At 41.3% G+C, this 22761-nt stretch overlaps 1 protein-coding gene across 2 annotated transcripts; it reads left to right on the top strand.

The window, feature by feature from the left end:
- The first annotated feature begins 906 nt into the window (after nucleotides 1–906).
- LOC111322498 (alkaline phosphatase-like) lies at nucleotides 907–15245 on the top strand. Of its 2 annotated transcripts, none has more exons than XM_088730574.1 (8): nucleotides 907–1149; nucleotides 6073–6405; nucleotides 6773–7018; nucleotides 10315–10551; nucleotides 10705–10845; nucleotides 12455–12562; nucleotides 12740–13021; nucleotides 13665–15245. In XM_088730574.1, the coding sequence occupies exons 1-8, from the start codon at nucleotides 1107–1109 to the stop codon at nucleotides 13916–13918; spliced, it is 1644 nt and encodes a 547-aa protein (XP_088586700.1). In that variant the 5' UTR covers nucleotides 907–1106; the 3' UTR covers nucleotides 13919–15245. The 2 variants fall into 2 exon arrangements, with proteins under 2 accessions (XP_088586700.1, XP_088586701.1); XM_088730575.1 differs by lacking the exon at nucleotides 907–1149 and adding an exon at nucleotides 3794–3934.
- Nucleotides 15246–22761: the final 7516 nt, after the last annotated feature.

The raw sequence follows: 22761 nt of genomic DNA, 5'->3' as shown, positions 1-22761 counted from the left end.
TAATGGCGGAAGAACATTTATTTAATTACCAAAACAACACTCTAAAAGAGAATCGCTAAGGCCCACTGCTTGCGCAAAACCACGGTTTGGATAAGACCTCGTTTAAATAACTGGCCCGAAGAGTCAGTTAAAGTAACGGTGCGATTGGCTTAGTTATTTTCTCATGAAAAAATGGACCAACATAATACAATTTCATAACTGATTTATATATTTTCTTTCCACTAGACGAAACCCTTGTAACAATAACAGCTGACCACTCACATGTTTTTACCGTCGGCGGGTATCCGAAGGGGAGAAACCCAATTTTTGGTACAGTACGTTTTCTAACGGAAGAATTGGCAGTGGATGTGGATAACAAGACACACGACCCTTGGTTATATGCTAATGACCCAGGAGGCTTAAATGGGCCCTTTTAACTGAACATTTGTTTTTGTGAACAGTATCAAGATGGCCGAAAGCTAATCTAGTAGAAGGACATTTATTTAATTCAATTAACCTTCTTATAGAGAATCACTGAGGCCCGCTGCTTGCGTAAAGTCGCTGTTTGGGTTATAACTCGTGTAAGTAACCTGCCCTACTGTTTTAATAGAAGGTTGGTGACCACAATTGAAAAAAGTGAAAGCAGAAGTGTCCAAAACGGACCACTCTCGTTATTTTAGGCATTTGGTTTGTAAACGGGTCAATCATGTCTGAAAAGGAGTAAAATTATTAATGGAGCACTGTGATTTCGCAAAACACCGTAAAACACCGTAAAACTCACTAGAAGACACACTCGGCGATGTCTCGACAAAATATTGGTGCATAGAACTCGCCATCGATGTACAACGCGGAAACAAGATTGGCTGCATTCCACAAAGTAAGTATAATTAACAAATGACCTTTTTTTGTGTTGCGTTTCTGGAAAGCGCTTAATTATTTCAAAACAAATATGATTAGTTTGACATTTCGTGTCAAGACATAGATAGCGCCGATTGGACCAAAGCATGACATGACACGGCATAGTACAAAGTACAAAGACAAAGCGAAGTTAAAACCCAACACACCTCTCTGATATTCTTTAATTCTCTCCTGTTTCATTGTACAGCTAACACACACCCATCTGCGCGATGAAGTTTGGTGGAGTGATACTGGCAATATGTATTGTTGGAGGTGAGGTACTTTAAAATGTATCTAACCGAATCTCAGTTTTTATATGACTGTCTAAATGAAATATATCTACATAACAAAGAACTAACAACTATTGTAGTACAGTAGATGTTTAGCAACGTATGTGTCCAGCTTATTTTTGAGCTTGTAAGGAAATGAAACTCCAACCTCTTGCTTTAAGTGTACAAGATGGAGGCATAGCAGTTGATGAAATTTCAAATAGAGGGAGCATCCTTGTTTATCAGTAATTTCCGTGCGGTTAAGTTAATTTAGCTTTCCTCCATGGTTAATATAGATGGCCTTCCCTCCGCAGCGAGAACGGGTACCTTCTATCCACATAACTCATTGCTCTTTTGGCATTAGTACATTGATTAACTGCTTATTTTCGAACAACACATCAAGAAATAACGAATAAATACCGATTTTACTCCGAGCTTTGATTTTAAAATCAAACTACGCATTTTCTACACCAGCCCTTTACATAATCGACTCTAGTATTGCGTTACTATGCGGCAGGTCCAATCTTTTAACGACCACACAAGGATGCCTAAGTTCTGTCGATGATTTACGACGATTTATTACGAGCTATTCCGCAAAGAACAATTCCTTACGACATTTGGTATCGGAAATTCACCCATTAATGCCAAGAGGTAGCATAGAATATGTCAAGAATTTTGTGTACAGAAGAATGCGTACCGTTGCGAAATAAGGGGGCATCTCTCGTCCTCTCGAAAACAGTTGAAAGCTTCGAATTGTTTGAGTAAAACTATTCACAAGCCTTTCTCCGTTTACTTTCAAGACTACTTGGTTTTGACAGAGCTGCAACACATAGTCAATAAGGAATACATAACATTAGACAATCCTCGCAAAAGGCAAGAGAGAGGAAAAAAATTAAAACCAACTCCGAACTGAGAACGAAATTAATTCATTTTTCACATCACGCCACATATGACCTGACTTTCTATCACATCGTAAGCACGTGCTTACCCATAAATTAGCTTCAATTAGTTGCACAAAACTGCAGGGGTTTTTACCATTTGATGTTTTTTTAAATGCTGAGGTATATTTTGAAAAATTGGCATGAACACAAAGTTACTACAGACAAGCTGATACATACGCCTTTGCTTTCCGTCACGTAAGGGTATCAGATCTTGTTTGACGGTAGAACAATTTGTAATCCCTCTTACGGATGAGAATAAACAAACTTTTCGACAGTTTTCCCAATCAAGCGTAGTAACAAAGAAACAAAGAGGTGTTGTCTGCGTCAGCGCTGGGTGGTTTGACAGCGTATGATTACCTAAAGATGTGACGGAAGTTCGATTTTGCTGTGCTTCTGAAATATATGAATTTCCCAGGATGTATGATCACAGGCTAACGGATAAGCCATCGGTTTTCGAGAAGGTAGGGAAAATGCTTGGGTTTTTATCATACGTTCCCCCTCCCTCTGCCCCCCCCCCCCGCCCTCTGAATCCTGGATCATACACCAGCGACCATTTTTTTTCAATCAAACATCTGCAAGCTGTTTTGAAATCGTTGCGCCTAATTTAATGAATAAAGCTATTGCGTGATATAAAGCTATGTTAAAGACAGGCCTGAGATTATTGATGAAATTTCAAATAGAGGGAGCATCCTTGTTTATCAGTAATTTCCGTGCGGTTAAGTTAATTTAGCTTTCCTCTATGGTTAATATAGATGGCCTTCCCTCCGCAGCGAGAACGAGTACCTTCTATCCACATAACTCATTGCTCTTTTGGCATTAGTACATTAATTAACTGCTTATTTTCAAACAACACATTAAGAAATAACGAATAAATACCGATTTTACTCCGAGCTTTGATTTTAAAATCAAACTACGCATTTTCTACGCCAGCTTTTTACTTAATCGACTCTAGTATTGCGTTACTATGCGGCAGGTCCAATCTTTTAACGACCACACAAGGATGCCTAAGTTCTGTCGATGATTTACGACGATTTATTACGAGCTATTCCGCAAAGAACAATTCCTTGCGACATTTGGTATCGGAAATTCACCCATTAATGCCAAGAGGTAGCATAGAATATGTCAAGAATTTTGTGTACAGAAGAATGCGTACCGTTGCGAAATAAGGGGGCATCTCTCGTCCACTCGAAAACAGTTGAAAGCTTCGAATTGTTTGAGTAAAACTATTCACAAGCCTTTCTCCGTTTACTTTCAAGACTACTTGGTTTTGACAGAGCTGCAACACATAGTGAATAAGTAATACATAGCATTAGACAATCCTCGCAAAAGGCAAGAGAGAGGAAAAAAATTAAAACCAACTCCGAACTGAGAACGAAATTAATTCGTTTTTCACATCACGCCACATATGACCTGACTTTCTATCACATCGTAAACACGTGCTTACCCATAAATTAGCTGCACAAAACTGCAGGAGTTTTTAACATTTGATGTTTTTTTAAATGCTGAGGTATATTTTGAAAAATTGGCCTGAACACAAAGTTACTACAGACATGCTGATATATACGCCTTTGCTTTCCGTCACGTAAGGGTATCAGATCTTGTTTGACGGTAGAACAATTTGTAATCCCTCTTACGGCTGAGAATAAACAAACTTTTCAACAGTTTTCCCAATCAAGCGTAGTAACAAAGAAACAAAGAGGTGTTGTCTGCTTCAGCGCTGGGTGGTTTGATAGCGTATGATTACCTAAAGATGTGACGGAAGTTCGATTTTGCTGTGCTTCTGAAATATATGAATTTCCCAGGATGTATGATCACAGGCTAACGGATAAGCCATCGGTTTTCAAGAAGGTAGGGAAAAAGCCTGGGTTTTTATCATACGTTCCGCCTCCCTCTCCCCCCCCCCCCCCTCCCCCGCCCTCTGAATCCTGGATCATAGATCAGCGACCATTTTTTTTCAATCAAACATCTGCAAGCTGTTTTGAAATCGTTGCGCCTAATTTAATGAATAAAGCTATTGCGTGATATAAAGCTATGTTAAAGACAGGCCTGAGCTTATTAAGTCTAAAGCGAATGTCACGCTGTGGTGAACAAGATTAGCATAAAGCGGCCTAATATGTTACAGATGAAACTTAAAGGTGGGATCGATTCTCATTGAAAAAAAGATAACCATTAATTTTACAAAGGAATGCAGTTTTTGTTTATCGTGGACAAATACTAAGAGTAACCACGTAGGATAGAGTAAATGTAGTCTCGAGAAAAACTGTAAGTTGTGGGTAAAGCTCGACGTTTGAAGACTCCAAAAGGGGAAGAACAGCTCGAAGGCTCTCAGCTTTAAACAGTTATTTTAAACAAGGCGAATCTTGTGGAATTTGTTAACGACAACTGTAATCATTTACGCGTACAGCGTATACAACTCGCCCATGTTGGTATTAGTTCAGCGTTTCAAAAAACAACCGCACACAAACCTGAGAGTTCTTGCTGTATATGCTCGTCTTTATAATAGCTAAACACCTTCGAGAAAAACACAGTCAAAACTGAAGTAGACCAATCCTCTTGATTAAGTTGACCTCTCTTAGAAATGTAAGAGTCTTTTTTCTAATGCGCGTCCAGTGAATGAAAACAAGCTCAGACAGAAACCATCTCAGCTAACCGTTCGTTCTGTCGTGTCCAGCCTATTCTTTAGTTTCCAGACATTTGGCTATGTTTGCGTCATTTCCAATTTTTATCGTGTATTCATTAAGGCGGCATGTCGTCGCTGGAACGTCAAGGTTTAAAATATTGCTCGATCATATTTTGCCTAACCACTGATATGTGGGTCAATGCGGGGTCAAGCATAGCCATTTGCATCCGAGATCCTTTGCAGTAGTTTTTTTTTGTTTTGGAATCGCGCTATTGTTAAATGGCGAACTCTGATAGTCATTCACAAACACTATTAAAAAGAAAAACAAAGATTTGGTGAAGAACACAGTAAACAAATTTGCAGTTAAATATTTGAGACTGAAAAATCATAAATCGAGTCTGTGTATAAAACTTGTACAAAGCTTACTTGATGTTGAAGGAAATTGTTCGGCTTCAACACTAAATAAGATATAAACAAATAACCAATATTGGCCAAAACTGATTTACTTTACGCATTTCAATTATAGAATAATAACTTGTACAAATGAGATCGCTTACATACATATCTTAGGATGTCAAGTAAAAATCAGTCAAATAATTATTCTCACCTCGAAAAAAATCTCCCTAGAGTCTCTAGTTCCATCGTAGGAACAATGCAATAACATTTCTACAAAAGCACTGTCTGTAGTGTTACCGAAACCCATTGTTGTTTTCCTTGCCCTCCATAAATCATACACATACTCTCGAAGTCGAATAACCTTTGCCGAGCCGGGCAGACCCGGCCTTCCTCTAGACCGCTTCTTCGGCATCATCAACTTTTCAAATGACGTTTTTCACCGTCATACATGTAAGAATTAAAAACTATTTACTGATATGGATACTACGATAGTTTGTTGTTCGCACATGATTCAAGATGGAACTTTGAAAGCCCTAATTAGTAAGATGGAAGAAGATATCAAAGCGATTCCTCAACTTCGAGGAAAATAGCGTATTTTTCATATATGAAAAATGATCTGGGCGCGCAAGGCATCTCGGTTGAAAACGGGCCTTAGGGAAGAGACGTAGAAGTCGATTTGAGAATCCATATTCTAGCTCCTTACCTCTCTTAACTCTCCCACTTTTAAAATTTTACAGCAAAACAAACTGCCTATTACTTCAATTTTTTTCTGTGAGTCTCTTTTTCTTGTGAGATCTTCATCGCATGCGAAGGCCTGAGTAACAGTGCATCGAGGGCGCAATAGCATCAGTGAGAGTCGCATTTTAAAAGCTGCGAACCTTGACAAGTATCACGTTAAGTATTGTACTAAAACTGCTCTAATAGAACTATATATTGAGTATACATTTGACTTTTGGTAATTCAATCGTAGTCGTCAATGCAGACGATATCCTCACAAATCAAGACAACAACCAATGGTATAAAGATGGTTTGAAATTGGTGCAGGATAACTTGATGTTGAAACCAGACACTAACACTGCTAAAAACGCCATCCTCTTTGTCGGGGATGGAATGGGTATCACAACTGTTACTGCAACGCGTATATTGGACGGACAGATGAAGGGAAAATCAGGAGAGGAGAATGTGCTGAGCTGGGAGACGTTTCCGTGGTCGGGTCTGGCTAAGACCTACAGCGTTGATACACAGGGTGCAGACTCGGCGGCTTCCGCGACGGCGTTTATGAATGGGATAAAGACCCATGATAGTAAGTGGATAAAGATGGGGTTGCACGAAATAATACCATCACTGGGAAGTAGACCAGATTTTTCTGACAGGGAAAGAACAGCAAGGAGCATACCAGGAATTCTTGGAATTTCATTTTCTTGAAGGGTACAGTAACGAATTCTTGGGGCGGGTAATATTTTCCTATCATTTCTAAGGGAAATGGCAGATAATATGTTTACATTTACACTTGATTAATAAGAAATAAAAGGGAACGTCCTGTTGCAGCCTTTTCCAAAGGATAATTTCTTTTTTAGGAAAGAGAACATGAGCTCAAATTTCCATTAAAATAACTTAAAAATTATTTCTTCGCATGTTTTGACCATGTTTACTTTTTTATGATTCTTTAGACGTTCTTGCAATGGATGAAAGAGTCAAAAGAGGCTACTGCGCCACTTGGCAAGCAAATCGTAGAGTCATATCTCTCTTGTCACTGGCAGAGATGGCTGGGATGTCAACTGGAATTGTCACCACCACGCGTGTAACCCACGCAACTCCTGCAAGTGCTTTCGCGCATTCTGTGGATCGCGATTGGGAGAGTGACTCGGAGAAGGAGGAAACGGCGAAAGATGATGCAACTTCATGCAAAGATATTGGTAAGCCCGTCATAAGCTCGTGAACAAAAAGTGTCCTAGCTGTTTTTTTTTTTTTTTATCCATTCGAAACGATTCGACAACTGATCCCGTCCGTTCCTCCCGAAAACTATGTCTCTGCGCAGGTTATAAATAATGGCTGATTTCTAACTATCGTGGAATACCATTTACTGGTAACATTTATTATTACCCAACTGCACCAGAGTACAAATAACGCCCGAATAGAGTACAAATATATATATATATATATATAGGAAGTCTGCAAGTCGATTTTCGCGTGGAACAGTGCTCAATACGTTGAAGCAGAGCAGAATAAATATTATGAGAGGAAAAAGGACGTAACTACATTTCCCGACAAGCCTGTTTCGTGAAGAGTGAAGCGATTCACGAAACAGGCTTGTCGGGAAATGTAGTTACGTCCTTTTTCCTCTCATAATATTTATATATATATATATATGCAATTGCGCATGCTCGCTGGTTTACTCTAGTTTGAGCACTCTGGCATAGCTTAGACGATACCACAAAGGTTGGGTCGTTTGGGGTGAACGTCTCGGTTCTCCCCCATCCTAGCATTAGCACTGCACTGATGAGGCCCAGAAGGCCGAAACAGTACTGTCTGCAGTTATATATATATATATATATATATACATAGAGGGATTAAACTTGGTGTCCGTGAAACAGTGCTTGATACAAATAGTAGAGCGGGTATAATGTGTGGTAGTCGGAAAAAGTAGATGTAGTTGTTTTTTCCGACTACCACACATTATGTAGTTACGTCCTTTTTCCTCTCATAATATTTATATATATATATATATATATGCAATTGCGCATGCTCGCTGGTTTACTCTAGTTTGAGCACTCTGGCATGGCTTAGACGATACCACAAAGGTTGGGTCGTTTGGGGTGACCGTCGCGGTTCTCCCCCATCCTAGCATTAGCACTGCACTGATGAGGCCCAGAAGGCCGAAACAGTACTGTCTGCAGTTAGTTATATATATATATATATATATATATATATATATATATATATATCTAACCAAAATAGCGGAATGAGATCATCATCTACTAAAAAGTGCTCAATAGCAGGGCTAGAGCTATGGATAATTATACTTCAAGATTTAGGTTACTTGAACTTTTACTGCAACTATGAGTTTCATGCCTCTTGCGAAGCAATCGTCAGGCAACTGCCAGAAATAACTGCCAGAAATAGCTGTAACATGGAAAGCATAATTTACCAGGCAGAGGTCAGCACAGAAACCACAAAGGAAACGTACATTGGTGTCTGTGACACCGCTTTTAAAATGCGTTGCAGGAACCACTTGTGTTCATTCCGAAACGAACGTTACAGGCATGCTACTGAACTTAGCAAATATATATGGAGTCTTAAAGATAAGGACACTAAGTTTAATATTAAGTGGCGCAAGGTGAAACAAGCTAGTTCGTATTCCAATGTAGCTAAAAGATGCAATTTGTGTTTGTGGGAAAAATATTTTATCATTTGTAAACCGCAAATGGCAAGTTTAAACAAAAGAAATGAGCTGACATCAGGTTGCAGACATGCCAGGAAATTCCTGTTAAAGAACGTAACGTTACGATAGCGCGTGCAGTATGTTGCGCGCGCATGTACACATTGTTCTGTCTTTTAAGTTTCGATGGATTGTAACCGTTATTTCTGGCAGTTGCCTGACGATTTCTTCGCAAGAGGCACGAACCTCAGAGTTGCAGTAAAAGTTCAAGTAACCTAAATCTTGAAGTATAATTATATATATATCTATATAACATATATAGATATATATATATATACTAGCATCAGCACTGCACTGATGAGGCCCAGAAGACCGAAACAGTACTGTCTGCAGTTAGTTATATATATATATATATATCTTATCGGACGTTTTGTTTTGTAGTATCGCTGAGTATTTTTACGAGTTGTGCCGTATTTTGACGAGCCCGTAGGGCGAGTCAAAATATAAACGAGTGAAAATACCCAGCGACACCTTGCAATAAAACGTATAATAAGAGATTTATTGTCCAACACGCCAAATTCTTAAATCAGTGCGGGAAAATTTCGTGGATATTTCTGTAGTACAAATATCGCGTGATATATGTACTCGTCTTGGGCGTTATTTGTACTCTACGGAGTGTAGTTGGACAATAATAATATGCGATATTGGACAGTTAGTTATTTGTAAAAAAAACCTTCCCTTTTTTCACTTTTAAGAAATGCGCACAAAATATGAGACGTTTTGAAGAAAATGTAGTATCACTAAGTATTTTTACTCATTGTTTGTATTTTGATTCGCCCAGCGGGCTCGCCAAAATACGGCATGTAGTCGAAATCCACAAACCAAAGAGATTCGCACTTTTACTAGCGATTCGCTAAAGGCAAATGTACATAAACGAGCTAAATATACAGAACAGGAAAGGAAAACGAAATACAAATAAAACAGGCAAAATGACGGACAAAATAACGAAACTTGCAAGATTATGTGGCGACTACGACGACTAAAACACAATGACAACGGCGACAAGAAAACTACGGCAGAAGAAGCTATACAAACAATAGAGATATTGCATAAAAAATGAACACGAAAATATGAAGTGTGAAGTAACCAAAAATGACTGGCGAACCTAATAAAATAACAAACATACATGGACAACTGAAAACGGAAAACAATGTACAAAAGGCGTGAAGGCAAACGAAGGTCAGGCGCAGTGACTACAAGGCACAACTCGTAAAAACACTCAGCGACACTACATGCTAAAACGTTTAGTTTAACTTTACTTTAGTTTAGTTTAAGTTTAATTTATTCGCCAGAGCAATGGCAGGAGTAAGGAACAGAACTTTCGTTCCAATTGACACCTAACCCCTATTTTACCCACTCATCCCACCCCGGGGAGGACACCCATCACACAGTAATCTCGTGTGTGGGAAATTAATGTCTCCTACCCCAACCCTGCAGGAGACGGGACCTCCATTTATCGTCCCTATCCGAGAAGACTAGAAAGTCTAACCATTTGCAGGTATTGTTACAAAGGCAGCACTTTCTTCTCAGTTATTTAAAGACCCTGAGTGTTGGTCCGGCCGGATTTGAACTCACGACCTCCCGCACAACAGTCCGGCGCTCTACCAATTGAGCTAACGGGGAACCGGTCTGTTGCCATTTCTCCGAAAGTTAAAACGTTTGACGGGCCTGCGCGATTCCTGTCATTCCTCCGAGACGAATTGGTTCTTAGGAGGTAACTGACGTTATTTAGAAAGATTGATAAGATATATTTATGAGAATTTATATTATTAGCTCTTCAGCTCATTGAATATCCCTATGGAGACGGCATAGAAGTTATCTTTGGTGGTGGACGCAGAGAGCTCATGCATAGAAATCAAACAGACCCTGAATACCCAAGTAAGAAAGGAAGAAGGCACGACGGCAGAGATCTCATACAGGAATGGGTAGCCAAGCATCCTAACTCTCAGTACGTGTGGAACCAAACAGGTTTTGACCAGATCGACGTGAAAAAGGTTGATCACGTGATAGGTAGGTGAAAAACTGTTACTTTAATAAACCCTTTCAATCTGTTTTGCTCGAAGTCAGCAAGCAAAATAACTGATATTTAGCAAGGGAGACTCAGAATGATTTTGACAGATAGGACGAGCAACTTCGAATATATTTCCATTTGTGTCACTTCAGGACTTTTTGAATATTCTCACATGAATTATGAAGTTAATCGAGAGGAAGATGCTGCTGGCGAACCATCAATAGCAGAGATGACTGAAAAAGCCATCAAGATACTACAGAAAAACCCCAAAGGATTCTTTCTTTACGTCGAAGGTAGTTAACAATTAACGTACATTGTCCCTCCTTAATACACTCTATTCTAAGAGGGTGACACTAAATAGTTAGAATAACTGATAAATCTGTGGCCCTCTCCATGAAATCGTAACACAAATACGATACTTTGTGTACGGAGTTTACGTAACAATAAGAAGCTTATTATAAAATAAATACCTACAACAAACAAGGAAATCAGAGCTTTTCTATTTCAATTGACCACGATTAATTATAAAACCTAAAATGTTCAAAAAAGGGTCTTGATCCTAAATAATCAATATCTATTCTTGATCCTAAAGTATCAATATCTGTCTATCTATCTATCTATCTGTCTGTCTACCTTATCTGTCTGTCTCTGTCTGCCTGTCTGTTTACCTATATATCTATCCATCTATCTATCTATCTATCTATCTATCTATCCATCTATTTATCTATCTATCTATCTATCTATCTATCTATCTATCTGTCTATCTGTCTGTCTGTCAGTCTACTTACCTACCTACCTATCTATCTATCTATCTGTCTGTCTACCTTATCTGTCTGTCTCTGTCTGCCTGTCTGTTTACCTATATATCTATCCAACTATCTATCTATCCATCTATTTATCTATCTATCCGTCTGTCTTCTTTATCTGTCTGTCTATCTGCCCGTCTGTCTATCTATCTGTCTATTTAGCTATCTATCTGTCCATTTACCTATCTATCTCTCAATGTATCTATCTCTCTATCTATCTGTCTTCTCTCTGTCTGTCTGTCTACCTACCTACCCACCTATCTATCTATCTATCTATCTATCTATCTATCTGTCTATCTGTCTGTCTGTCAGTCTACTTACCTACCTACCTATCGATCTATCGATCTATCGATCTATCTATCTATCTGTCTATCTGTCTGTCAGTCTACTTACCTACCTACCTACCTGCCTATCTATCGATCTATCTATCTATCTATCTATCCATCTGTCTGTCTGTCTGTCTGTCTACCTACCTACCTGCCTCTCTATCGATCTATCTATATATGTCTATCTGTCTGTCTGTCTGTCTACTTACCCACCTACCTATTGATCTATCTATCTGTCTATCTTTCTATCTATCTATTTATGTCTCTCTGTCTGTCTACCTACCTACCTATCGATCTATCTATCTATCTGTCTGTCTAACTTATCTGTCTTTCTATCTGTCTGTCTATTTACCTATCTATCTATCTATCCATCCATCTATCTATCTGTCTGTCTAACTTATCTGTCTTTCTATCTGTCTGTCTATTTACCTATCTATCTATCTATCTATCTATCTATCTATCTATCTGTCTGTCTGTCTGTCTATCTGTCTTTCTTCTGTCTTTCTTCTCCGACTCGATTTTCTACAGGCGACTGCACCTCTAACATCATAATAGACGTAAACTTAAATAATACCCATCACAGTGCGCGTCACAAAAAGGTGCATTGAAATAGTCTTGTATTTATCTCTAGCATTTTATCAAGCTCAAGGAGGTTGCATTCATAGGACGAATAACTTTGATAGTTGTTAAGATACACTAGGCGGCATCAAACTCCATTCTATTTTGGAATAATGATTGCAAAACTCCCAGGGTATCTTTATTTTCTATAGGAGGACGGATTGATCATGGACACCACGCCAATTGGGCGGTGAAAGCTATAAATGATGGCGTAGCCATGGAAAAGGCAGTTATGAAAGCAAAAGAAATGATAAATAAAGGTAGACTGTATTTTCACTCTATAATGAGTAATTTTAACTCTACTTTTCATTATCATGAGTGCATTATAAGTATTGATGTCCTGTACAGAACTGTCAAACGCGAAGCTGCTTGGTGTAATGACTTTGCAAAAAGCTATGAACTGTTTCTCTGAAAATCTGTGAAAAATTTCTTTGTAGAAGAAACTTTGATAACTGTCACCGCTGACCACTCTCACGTCTTCACCATCGGCGCGTACCCCCGGCGCGGAAACCCAATGTTTACCTTGGTGAATGAAACTGATGGACACTTGGCGGTTGGATCCGATAACAAGACTTATACCTCGCTCGGTTACGCAAACGGCCCGGGAGGCTTAACTGGGGTTCGTCCAGACCTAAGAGGAGTCGACACCACTAAAAAAGACTATCGCACCCAGGCTACAGTTCTTAAAAGGTCTGAGACTCACGGAGTTGAAGATGTTGGTGAGTGTTACAGCTTAAATCCGGGGGAAAAGAAAGATCTTTATTTCGTGTTATTCTCATAGTATACGAATACCTGCAACCACTGATCAATAATCTTATGCCAGCGAGTTGTCATCTACGAAAGGAACTGAGGGACGGTCTCTCTATCATTAATGATTTGGCTTAAGTTTTTTTTTATATGCTGTTCTTTCCTTTGTTTATTTATTTATTTTGTGTACATGAAGTGTCTATGAAAGGCAGTGCAGCCGCGATAGAGTATTCAGTTCAATGAATATCCCAACCTTTTCTTCCGTAGTAATTGGCCGACGCAAAAGTGGAATTAAGAAAAAAGTACAACTAAGACTGAAGGAAAGAAAAAAGTTTCAGTTACAAATGATTGGTCTTAAGTTGCTCTAAATTTGAAGCTGGTTAAAAGGCAAATTTTTAAATAAGGCCTTTTGCTGATGACTTTAAATTCTATCATATATTATTAGACTAGTTCTATTTATATCTCGTCTTAAGGAATAATTACTGGTCCCTAAATTTATGTAAATAAACTCTTCACCAGCTGAAGAGTTCTACTAAGGTGAAGGGCAGTAAAATTGACTAACCGTAGCTTCGGTTTTAGGTTAAGCTAAGTCTACACATCATATTTTGTTCTCAGGGGTATACGCGGACGGACCCGGGGCCTACCTGTTTCATGGCGTATTTGAACAGCAGTACGTGTTCCACGTAATGGATCACGCGTTATGTCTGAGTAGCAGCAAACAGAAAATATGTAGAAAGCACGTGGTACGGGGAGGAGAACCGCTGGTCACAACAGGAAAACCGACCGCTTCAAGTGGAGGGTACTCCATTTGTGCCTCTTCATTTATTTCGCTGATAATTTTGGCCTCTTGGATAGCACTGTTGTACTGAAGATACTTCAAGTGAAAAACGACATCAAGAAAACACTACTACGCAATAAAAATTAGTTCACCAGCCATCTGTGCAGTGGGCTCCTATTGAAAAGTGAGGTTTTTTGCGATTGCTTTGTAGGAAAGCGATCAGTTTTGTTTAAACTCCAGTTATAATCATGTAACAGTTACATTTGACTGAAGTAGATGCATGTTCGCAGAGTGGCACCGCGATGCCTTAGTTAAAATGTATAGCATATGAGGTAGAAAATGAAAAATATGACTTATGTAAAAGTACATATTTGTATCGTGTGTATATTGAATGGTTGATAAAAGCTTTACCTCATCAATTCCGGTTCAAAACCCATTACAAGAGTTCTGTTTATAATTTTCTTTTGTTTTGCACGGAGGGAATCACAATAGTTGGTAAGTTTAGCTTCCACACAAGAGAATTGTTTTTTGTTTTGTTAGAAAAGTGGCTATAATTATGTAACAGACCCGTAGCGTCCGGCGACTCGTCTTAGCTAGTCACTTCCGGCATGGATCGCAGCGTTTCCACCGTCGTCTTAGCTTCTGCAGGCTGTGAGGTATACCAATTCGCTTCGTCCTACGACGCATAATATTCCGCTGTGATTGGCTGGTATTTTACGGCTGCGATTTCTTTAAGAGCAGAGATGACTGAAAAAGCCATCAAGATACTGCTAAAAAAAACTCCAACGGATTCTTTCTTATGTTGAAGGAAGTTTAAAACAGATATTATTATCGTTTCAGTCTATTCTTTTGTTAGATCTGTTTTTGATCAAAGGGAAGAGATTTTCAGCTATAGGTGTGGTCGAGAGGGTTTATCGTTTCCCTTTATCATCATCATCCTTAATTATTGCGTCGTTAAGAGTCGATCAGACAACAGACCAACCACTTACAAGATGTAAAAGTAAGGTAACGTACATATTCAAAATAAGGTAGTCGATAGAATGAAAAAATAAGTTACATAATCCATAACAGAACACCCACAGATGAGGTTTCTCTACTCTAGAAAACATTACGAGAGACGCCATCATGGAAGGGCGGTTGGTGCTTGCCCACTTACTTATAAAAAAGAGTAACCGGAGCTTGAGGAAATTATTTATAACATTTACTTTTAATTTAGGTTCCACAAGATTCTTATCATAACTCACAGTAAATGGTTTGAATTGAAGCCGAGTATCAGCCCATCTGTGGTAAAGCTTAGGTGGGTTATGCGTCAACCGTGAGCGCAATAATAAAAGCAAGTATAGAAAGCTGTTTGACAGTTTAAATCAAGTATTACCGTTTGGTGAAATATCAAAATAAACTGTGATAATTAATGCTAAGATGCAGTATTTTTAAATTACGCTTCTGGTAGTCTTTTTACAAGCTACTAGCTAAGACCAGGTGCTCAGTCAGGGAGCGCGATATTAGCGTGTCATGTTAAAAGAAGAAAGGTTTGCTACAAGCAACAGAAAATGAAAAAAATAGCCCAAAAAAGATTTCATAGGAAAAAGATTGCCCTAGCAAGAGCTTACATTACTGGTTAAATGAAGACGAAAGAGCGTCTTTTAAAATGGACGCACGTAGAATACAAGTCTCATTATTTTCTCCTTTGTTATTGCTTTCTTTTTTGACGAGAACGTCGAGAACGCCTTCCCTTTTGAACTTGCTCGTCTTGATCGCCTGGTTCTGAAAGCGTTCCACAGTCCATATCGTTTCTTTATAAATGGATGTCGACACTCGTGCTTGTAACATATGCCCTCTTTACTGTAACTCAAACAGAGCACATACTCAAACAGAACACATACTCAAACAGAACACATACTGCTGTTCAAACACGCCACGAAACAAGTAGGCGCCAGGCCGGTCTGCGTACAAACTGAGGAACCAAAGAAATCTTGGTAAAAGGATTTTTTAGTTTCAAGAAGAGGATACCAGGCTCGAAAGAAACAAAATCAAATAACTGTATATAAAGTCAGACTTACCAACATCCTCGGTTCAATGTGTTTCCGACGGTAGCAGCACTGCAGCTTGCTGGCGGTAGTTCTTGTGTGTGGTATTCACTCCTCTTAAATCTTGCCTAGATCCCCTTACAGCTCCTTTACCGTTTGCATCCTCATGAGGATGAGGATGAGGATGAGGATGAGGTGTAGGTCTTGTTATCGGGACCCACGGCGGCCTCCCCATCTGCCCAACGCACTATTCCAAATACTGGGTTTCCCAGCTTGGGATATGCACCGATTCTAAAGACATGGGAGTGGTCAGCGGTTACTGTTATCAGCGTTTCATCTAAAAGTTGAAATATCAAGTTCCTGGCAAATTATTAGAAACGGAAGGATCCTCAAGAGTAAATTGCATTGAAAGAAACTGTAGAAAAGAGTGGACTTAAAAATTCAGACTGACGGATTAAGAGATTCAGATTTATTTTTATTTACTTTCTAATTGATTTATGTCAAAACATCTAATGGACATAATCATAAAGTCTATTTCATTACCTCGATGTGTCATTTTTAAAGCCTTAGACACGCTTTATCTATGGCTACTGTTCCATTAATTATCGATACGTCCTCCTACAAACCAAATATTGCTCATTATTTTTTTGCCCAACTTCGTTTTAAACTTTTGGCTAGCTCTTTGGGAGATTACCATAAATTTTTCGTTACAAGTTTCATACATGAACATGAAGTAAACAGTAAGTTAGCAAGCGAACCGGCCCGCGTTATCAATACTGCCGCATGAGGGTTGCTTCGTCCAGGGGGGGACGGGCCTTGAGCAACGTGAGCCGGCGAGAGGTCTGCGAAGGGTTTTCGTGCCAGACCCCCAGCAAGCCTCCTCCCGACTCGTGTCAAATCCTCTCACGGGCGTAGGAACGCACGTCCTTTAGCGTTGGCAGACTAACAGTATTAGTCATCGTAGAAACTAGTTCACTTTAGAGAACAAGCTCGAAAAAGGTTAAAATATAAAACGTGGTACCTTCAACTAACAAGAAGTATCCTTTGGGAGTCATTTCTCCAGAATTTTGATGGCTTTTGCTATCATATCTGCTATTGATGGCTCACCAGCGGCATCTCGTGCTTGATCAATCTCAAACTGCATATGAGAATATTCAAATAGTCCTGTAGCAAATTAGTATAATATTGACTCTACCATCAAAACTTATTACCGAATACTCGGCTTACCAACTAACATTAATCTTATAGCAAAATGATTGTAAACCAAAGGTCCTCTACTGAGGGTAGTAGAGCTGTGTTCTCAGAGATTTAAAGATTTTGGAAGATTTTTTTTGTGTCTGAGGCGGACGGCCAGGCTCCCGTGAGGGTGGTGCAATGCCTGCCGACCACACGTCTGATCGAACCCGAGGCGGGGATGCAAGGCATACGAGCTGGGTCCACCACAAACTGAGGGTCACCAGACACCAACTTCGTTGGGGAATCGAACCCCACCTCATACACACACACATTAAAAATGACACACTGACATGGGCTACAAGACATAACAGGATGGATGAAAAAGTCCCTGCGCAGTACACCAACTAAGGAGACCCAGCACAAGAGAGACAGAACGGATACCAGAGCCCCTGTGCAGTGCACCAATAAAGGAGACCGCAGACAAGGGGTTACGAGACGAAAACGGAGAACATGAAGGAGTCACTGAGCAGTACACCAGTAAAGGAGGCCCAGCACAAGTGACTCAGACACACTCACTCAAGCTACGGGGAGAGAAGTAAGGCAGTCAGATAGAAAAAAACCAGAGAGCTGTTTACAACAGAAGCTATGGTTCCACGGGCGCCCCACTGCCGGTGAAAAAAGTGACGGCGTCTGTCTGACTTGAAGCGTTTGAAGAAGATGGGAAGGTGATGTTTGAGACGTGACAGAATGTTAGCCATGACCGTCACAGCGCCAGGACGGGTGTTACGGAAGCGGAAGTCATTCCGGGATTGCCAGATACAGAATTTGGACAGATTGAGAAGGTACACAAAGATTCGGGGGGTGGCAATCAGCTCATCAGAGTTGAAGCCGAAGAGACCGTGACGGAGGAGTAACACTGGGCACATGGAAGAGAAACAAAACATAAGAGACTGGTGCCAGGAGAGTATACTTTGGGCAAGGGGGCAGTAGAAGAACAGGTGTTCCAGTGTTTCCACTGGGGCACCACAGAAGCAGGGGAGGGGAACTGACAATCCAAAACAGAGAAGACGCTGGGCGGTGGACGCCATGCGCAATCTTCCAGTTGAGGTCTATCACAGGACGGTCGACATCGAATAGTGATAGAGAGCGCCACGTGGCGGGCCAATTCAGGGATGGATAAACGAGGTTGAATTTCTCGATAAAGTGTGGTTGGACCATGTTCTCAGATAAGAGATAGGAATAGCAGGACTTTGTAGACATGTCAGAGGCAGGAGTGCAGACAAGTGGGCAGGAAGAGCCAAAGATGAGGCGTTTGTGGCACGTGGAAAAAGAGCCGTTAAGGCCGCGCCAAGCAAGGATAAGGGACTCGTAGAAGGGCGGTAAGACACGGGGATCGAAGGAGAAAGGGCGGGAAAAATAACAAGGGGAGTGACACCAAAATGAGAATGACAGTAGAAAGACAACATGGTGCACCAGTCGGATGGGGAGGAGACAGCCCTTCTCACCCACTGGCCGAGCAGGGCCCGTACTTTAAATGAAACATCCACAACAAAAAAGCCACCGAATAGGGGGGACTGGGTTATGGCAGTGCGGGCCACGAGTTCCCGTTTACCGGACCAGAAGAAGGAGAATACAAGACGACAAAGTTCCTTCCGCACCCAGGCGGGCATGTGGACGAGTGACGCCACATACCACACCCGGGCGAGGGCAAGGGCATTGATGACTAGAGCCTTGCCGCGGAAAGATAGGGAACGACTACGCCAGGATTTGAGAACATGGTTAACAGCCTCTATGCGAGGGCGCCAGTTTTCCACCTCTAGATCCCCGGGACCGACAAAAACACCCAAGATCTTTAGCTTTTTTGGCGACCAGTCTAGGGCGACTGGGGGTCAGTCCGGCCAACCTACTAACCCAACCAGAGACCCTTGGACTTCGCTTGATTCAGTTTAGAACCGGAGGCAGCTTCGGAAAGAGTGTAGACCTCAAAGCAGGCTTTTATAGAGTCGTCAGACGTCAAGATGAGTGAAGTGTCATCCGCGTACTGAGATTTGGAGATAATGGTGGAAAACCAGGGATGGACAGGTCAGAGATTCGAGGATTAGCGCGAATGCTGGCAGCCAGGACTTCCGATGCGAGGACATAGAGGAGGGGGGACAAGGGGCTACCCTGTCGGACGCCCCGCGACAGATAGAAAAAGGGAGAGAGATACCCGTTGATGTTTACAGAACTCTGCACACGACGATAGAAAAGACTCACCCGCGCGATGAATGCGGGGCCAAAGTCCATGGCAGAGAGGGTAGCCTTCATAAATCCCCAATCTACCCGGTCAAAGGCCTTTTCTTGATCCAGTGACAAGATTGCTGCGGGGGATCCCGTGGACATAGTGTAGTGAACCACATCACGAACTAAGGAGACATTTCCCCGATGTACCTGCCAGGTACGCCACAGGCTTGGTCTTTGTATGGATCACTTTCAAGAGTCGGCCTGCGATAGCTCGGGATGCAATCTTGTAATCCACGTTTAACAGGGTGATTGGGCGCCAGTTTCGGGGATCAAGGTGGTCTCCCTTCTTGAATGATAGGGTGATAATGCCACGACGTTGCGAGAGAGCGAGGGACCCGGAGAGGAAACAGTGATTTAGGACAGTAACAAGGTCTCGACCGAGAACACCCCAGGACCTGAGGTAGAACTCGGCCGAGAAGCCGTCAAGGCAGGGGCCTTATTTTTTGCCATGCCTTTAATTGCAGCGAGACACTCCTCCACTCCAGGAAGCGACCTGGTGACAGTTCCGAAGTTATCAAAGGACACACTCCGTGAAAGAACTCAGAGATGACAGGGGACTCAGAGTCCTGAACAGGGGTAGAGTCCTGAGAAGTAAATTCAGTAATGTCATCTTCGATGTCGCCAACAACGGGACAGTTGCTAACATTAATTACTTGAGTGGTGCTTTGACCAGAATTACTATTATTTTTCTTAATTACTTGACTGGTGCTTTGACCAGACTTACTACTATATCCATTAACTACTTGTGTGGTGCTTTGACCAGAGTTACTATTACTATCGTTAACTACTTGTCTGGTGCTTTGACCAGAATTACAACTACTTTCATTAACAACTTGTTTGGTGCTTTGACCAGAATTAGTACTATTTCCTACGGCACTATTGTTATCATTAATTGATTGGCTGGTACTTTGACCAGAATTACTATTAAGTTCTGAGGCCTCAGATTGCTTACTGATAGATTCGTTAATAACTTCGCCAGAAACAGTGATGACCATTTCACTCATAGATATATCAGCAACAGCATCAGCATTCAGGACAACGGGATCACTTTCAACCGTAATTGACGGAATGGGAGCGTTCTCGGCGGGTTAGCCGCGTTTCCAGCAGAGATTGGCGGGAAATCAGCAGCCGAGGGGACGACGCCAGCTCCTGGGAGTGTAGGGCCCCAGACATTACCACTACGACGAGAATGCGAGCCCAATGACCGGCTTCACCACATCTCCTGCATTTCCCGTTGAAGGCACAATCGGCGGCCTTGTAACCCATGACTTTGCAGATCGAGCAGAAAGGTTTAATGCCACGGTACCAGATGCGAACAGGATATCCATCAATGGTAACCCCAGCCGGGATGGGTCTCTCAAGTGACATCGTCAGGATGCGCGAGCCGGTGAGGAGATCAGGTCTCCCCATAAACGTTTGGCGTTTACAAAAAGTAACTTTCCCGCAATGCCGAAAATCGTCACAAATAATGCCATCATCCCCTTCAGCAGGGTAATGATGGATGTAAACAAGGGTATGCGGACGATCGGAGTTTGTGACACTGCACTCCTCACCATTAATATTAAGCATACCGCGCTCTACAAGACTCGCCTTATCGTCCGGATCCTTAAACGTAAGACGAATAAGGCCTCTAGGAATAAATTGTACGGCCGACAATTTTTCAAAGTCAACTACTTTCTCTAACATTTTGAGAACATCTGGTCTAGAAAAGACCGTAACTGCCGCCGTGGCATGCAGCACACACGTTCTGGCGCAAACCAAAACCATCGCTCAAGCGAAAGAGGTTGAAAAAAGAAAGTGAGAAAAAGGGCTCAGAGAGCCTGCCTAGAAAGGCAAAAAACCCACCAAGTTCAGCAGAGCTGAAAACCTGGATGGGTTGCAACCAAGTTCAAACCCACCAAAAGAAGCTAAGAACCAGATGGGTGATCCAAAGTAAATATAAAAAGTAATTTGGATATATCAACAAAGTTGAAATGGTAAATTGGCCACCGTAACGATTACAAAAGCTGACGTTTCGAGCGTTAGCCCTTCGTCGGAGCGAATAGAGGAATTGTGGGTTGTGTGTGCTTTTAAAGGCAGAAAATATAAAAAGACTGGCGCTCCCTCCCGGCAGGTACTTAGCACAGTCCAATATAAGAGAGTAAAGCAAAATACTTACGAAATCCTTGCCCACAAAAAGGTTCGGAGAGTCGCCTACCAATGCTGAGATGAAATTTGCCAGTGTATATGAAAATTTTTGAATAGAAAAGGGTTATTATCAAGATAAAATTCCCCTTTGGCAAGTTTTTTTCAACAAGCTTCCTTAAAAAAGTTCCCTTGCAGATATATATAACAAACAAATATAATCTTCATCTGCACATCCAACTATATTATTACACCCTGACGTTAGAACTACTTCAGACGATGGGCGTATTTTCCCTTTTCTCCTTGCTGTGGCCTGGTCCAGGCATTCAGTTAGTAAAATGGCGCGAAATTATAAACAGTGCGATAGTGTCGGCGGAGTGAAAAGGCGAGGGAGGTTTGGGTCGAGTCGGGTCGGGTCGGGTAATGCAAAAATAACGACAACCCAACACGACCCAAACCCCTTCCTTTTTTCACTTCTCCGTTACTATCGCGCCATTTAACTGTCGCGCTTCGGTTTACTTTTAGGTGCCTGGAACTAGGCTCTCAGGCTAAATGGCCGGGGACTAGGCTCTCATCATTAGAACAACGGACTGCAATGGTTCTGGCACCCATTCTAGTGCCAGACCCCAAGCAGACCTCTTGCCGGCTTTAAAACTTACTGGGGGGCGAAGAAGTGTTCGTGCTGTAGCACTAATGATAACGGGAGCATAAGTAACAAGCTTTACAGCTCAATGAATCAGCCGTGACCTGATAATAATAATGATAATAATAATAACGATGATAGTGATAATGATGATAATTACATGAATAAGGATAATGACAATTACAATGACAATGACAGCGACAGAGACAGACAGTGACAGTGACAATGACAGTAATAGTGACAATGACAATGACGGTGACACTGACAGGGATAGTGATAGTGACCGTGACAGTGACAGTGACAGTGACAATGACAATGACAATGACGGTGACACTGACAGTGATAGTGATAGTGACCGTGACAGTGACAGTGACAATGACAATGACAATGACTGTGACAGTCACAGTGAAAAAAGTGACAATGACGGTGACAGTGACAGTGACAGTGACAGTGACAATGACAATGACAGAGACAGTGACAGTAACAGTGACAATGACAATGACGGTGACAATGACAATGACAGTGACAGTGACAATGACAGTGACAGTGACAGTGACAGTGACAGTGACAATAACAGAGACAGTGACAGTAACAGTGACAATGACAATGACGGTGACAATGACAATGACAGTCACAGTCACAGTGAAAGTGACAATGACGGTGACAGTGACAGTGACAGTG

The sequence above is a fragment of the Stylophora pistillata genome, chromosome 8 (genome assembly GCF_964205215.1).
Source record: "Stylophora pistillata chromosome 8, jaStyPist1.2, whole genome shotgun sequence".
Classification (NCBI taxonomy): domain Eukaryota; kingdom Metazoa; phylum Cnidaria; class Anthozoa; order Scleractinia; family Pocilloporidae; genus Stylophora; species Stylophora pistillata.
This window is presented reverse-complemented; position numbering and strand designations above follow the sequence as displayed.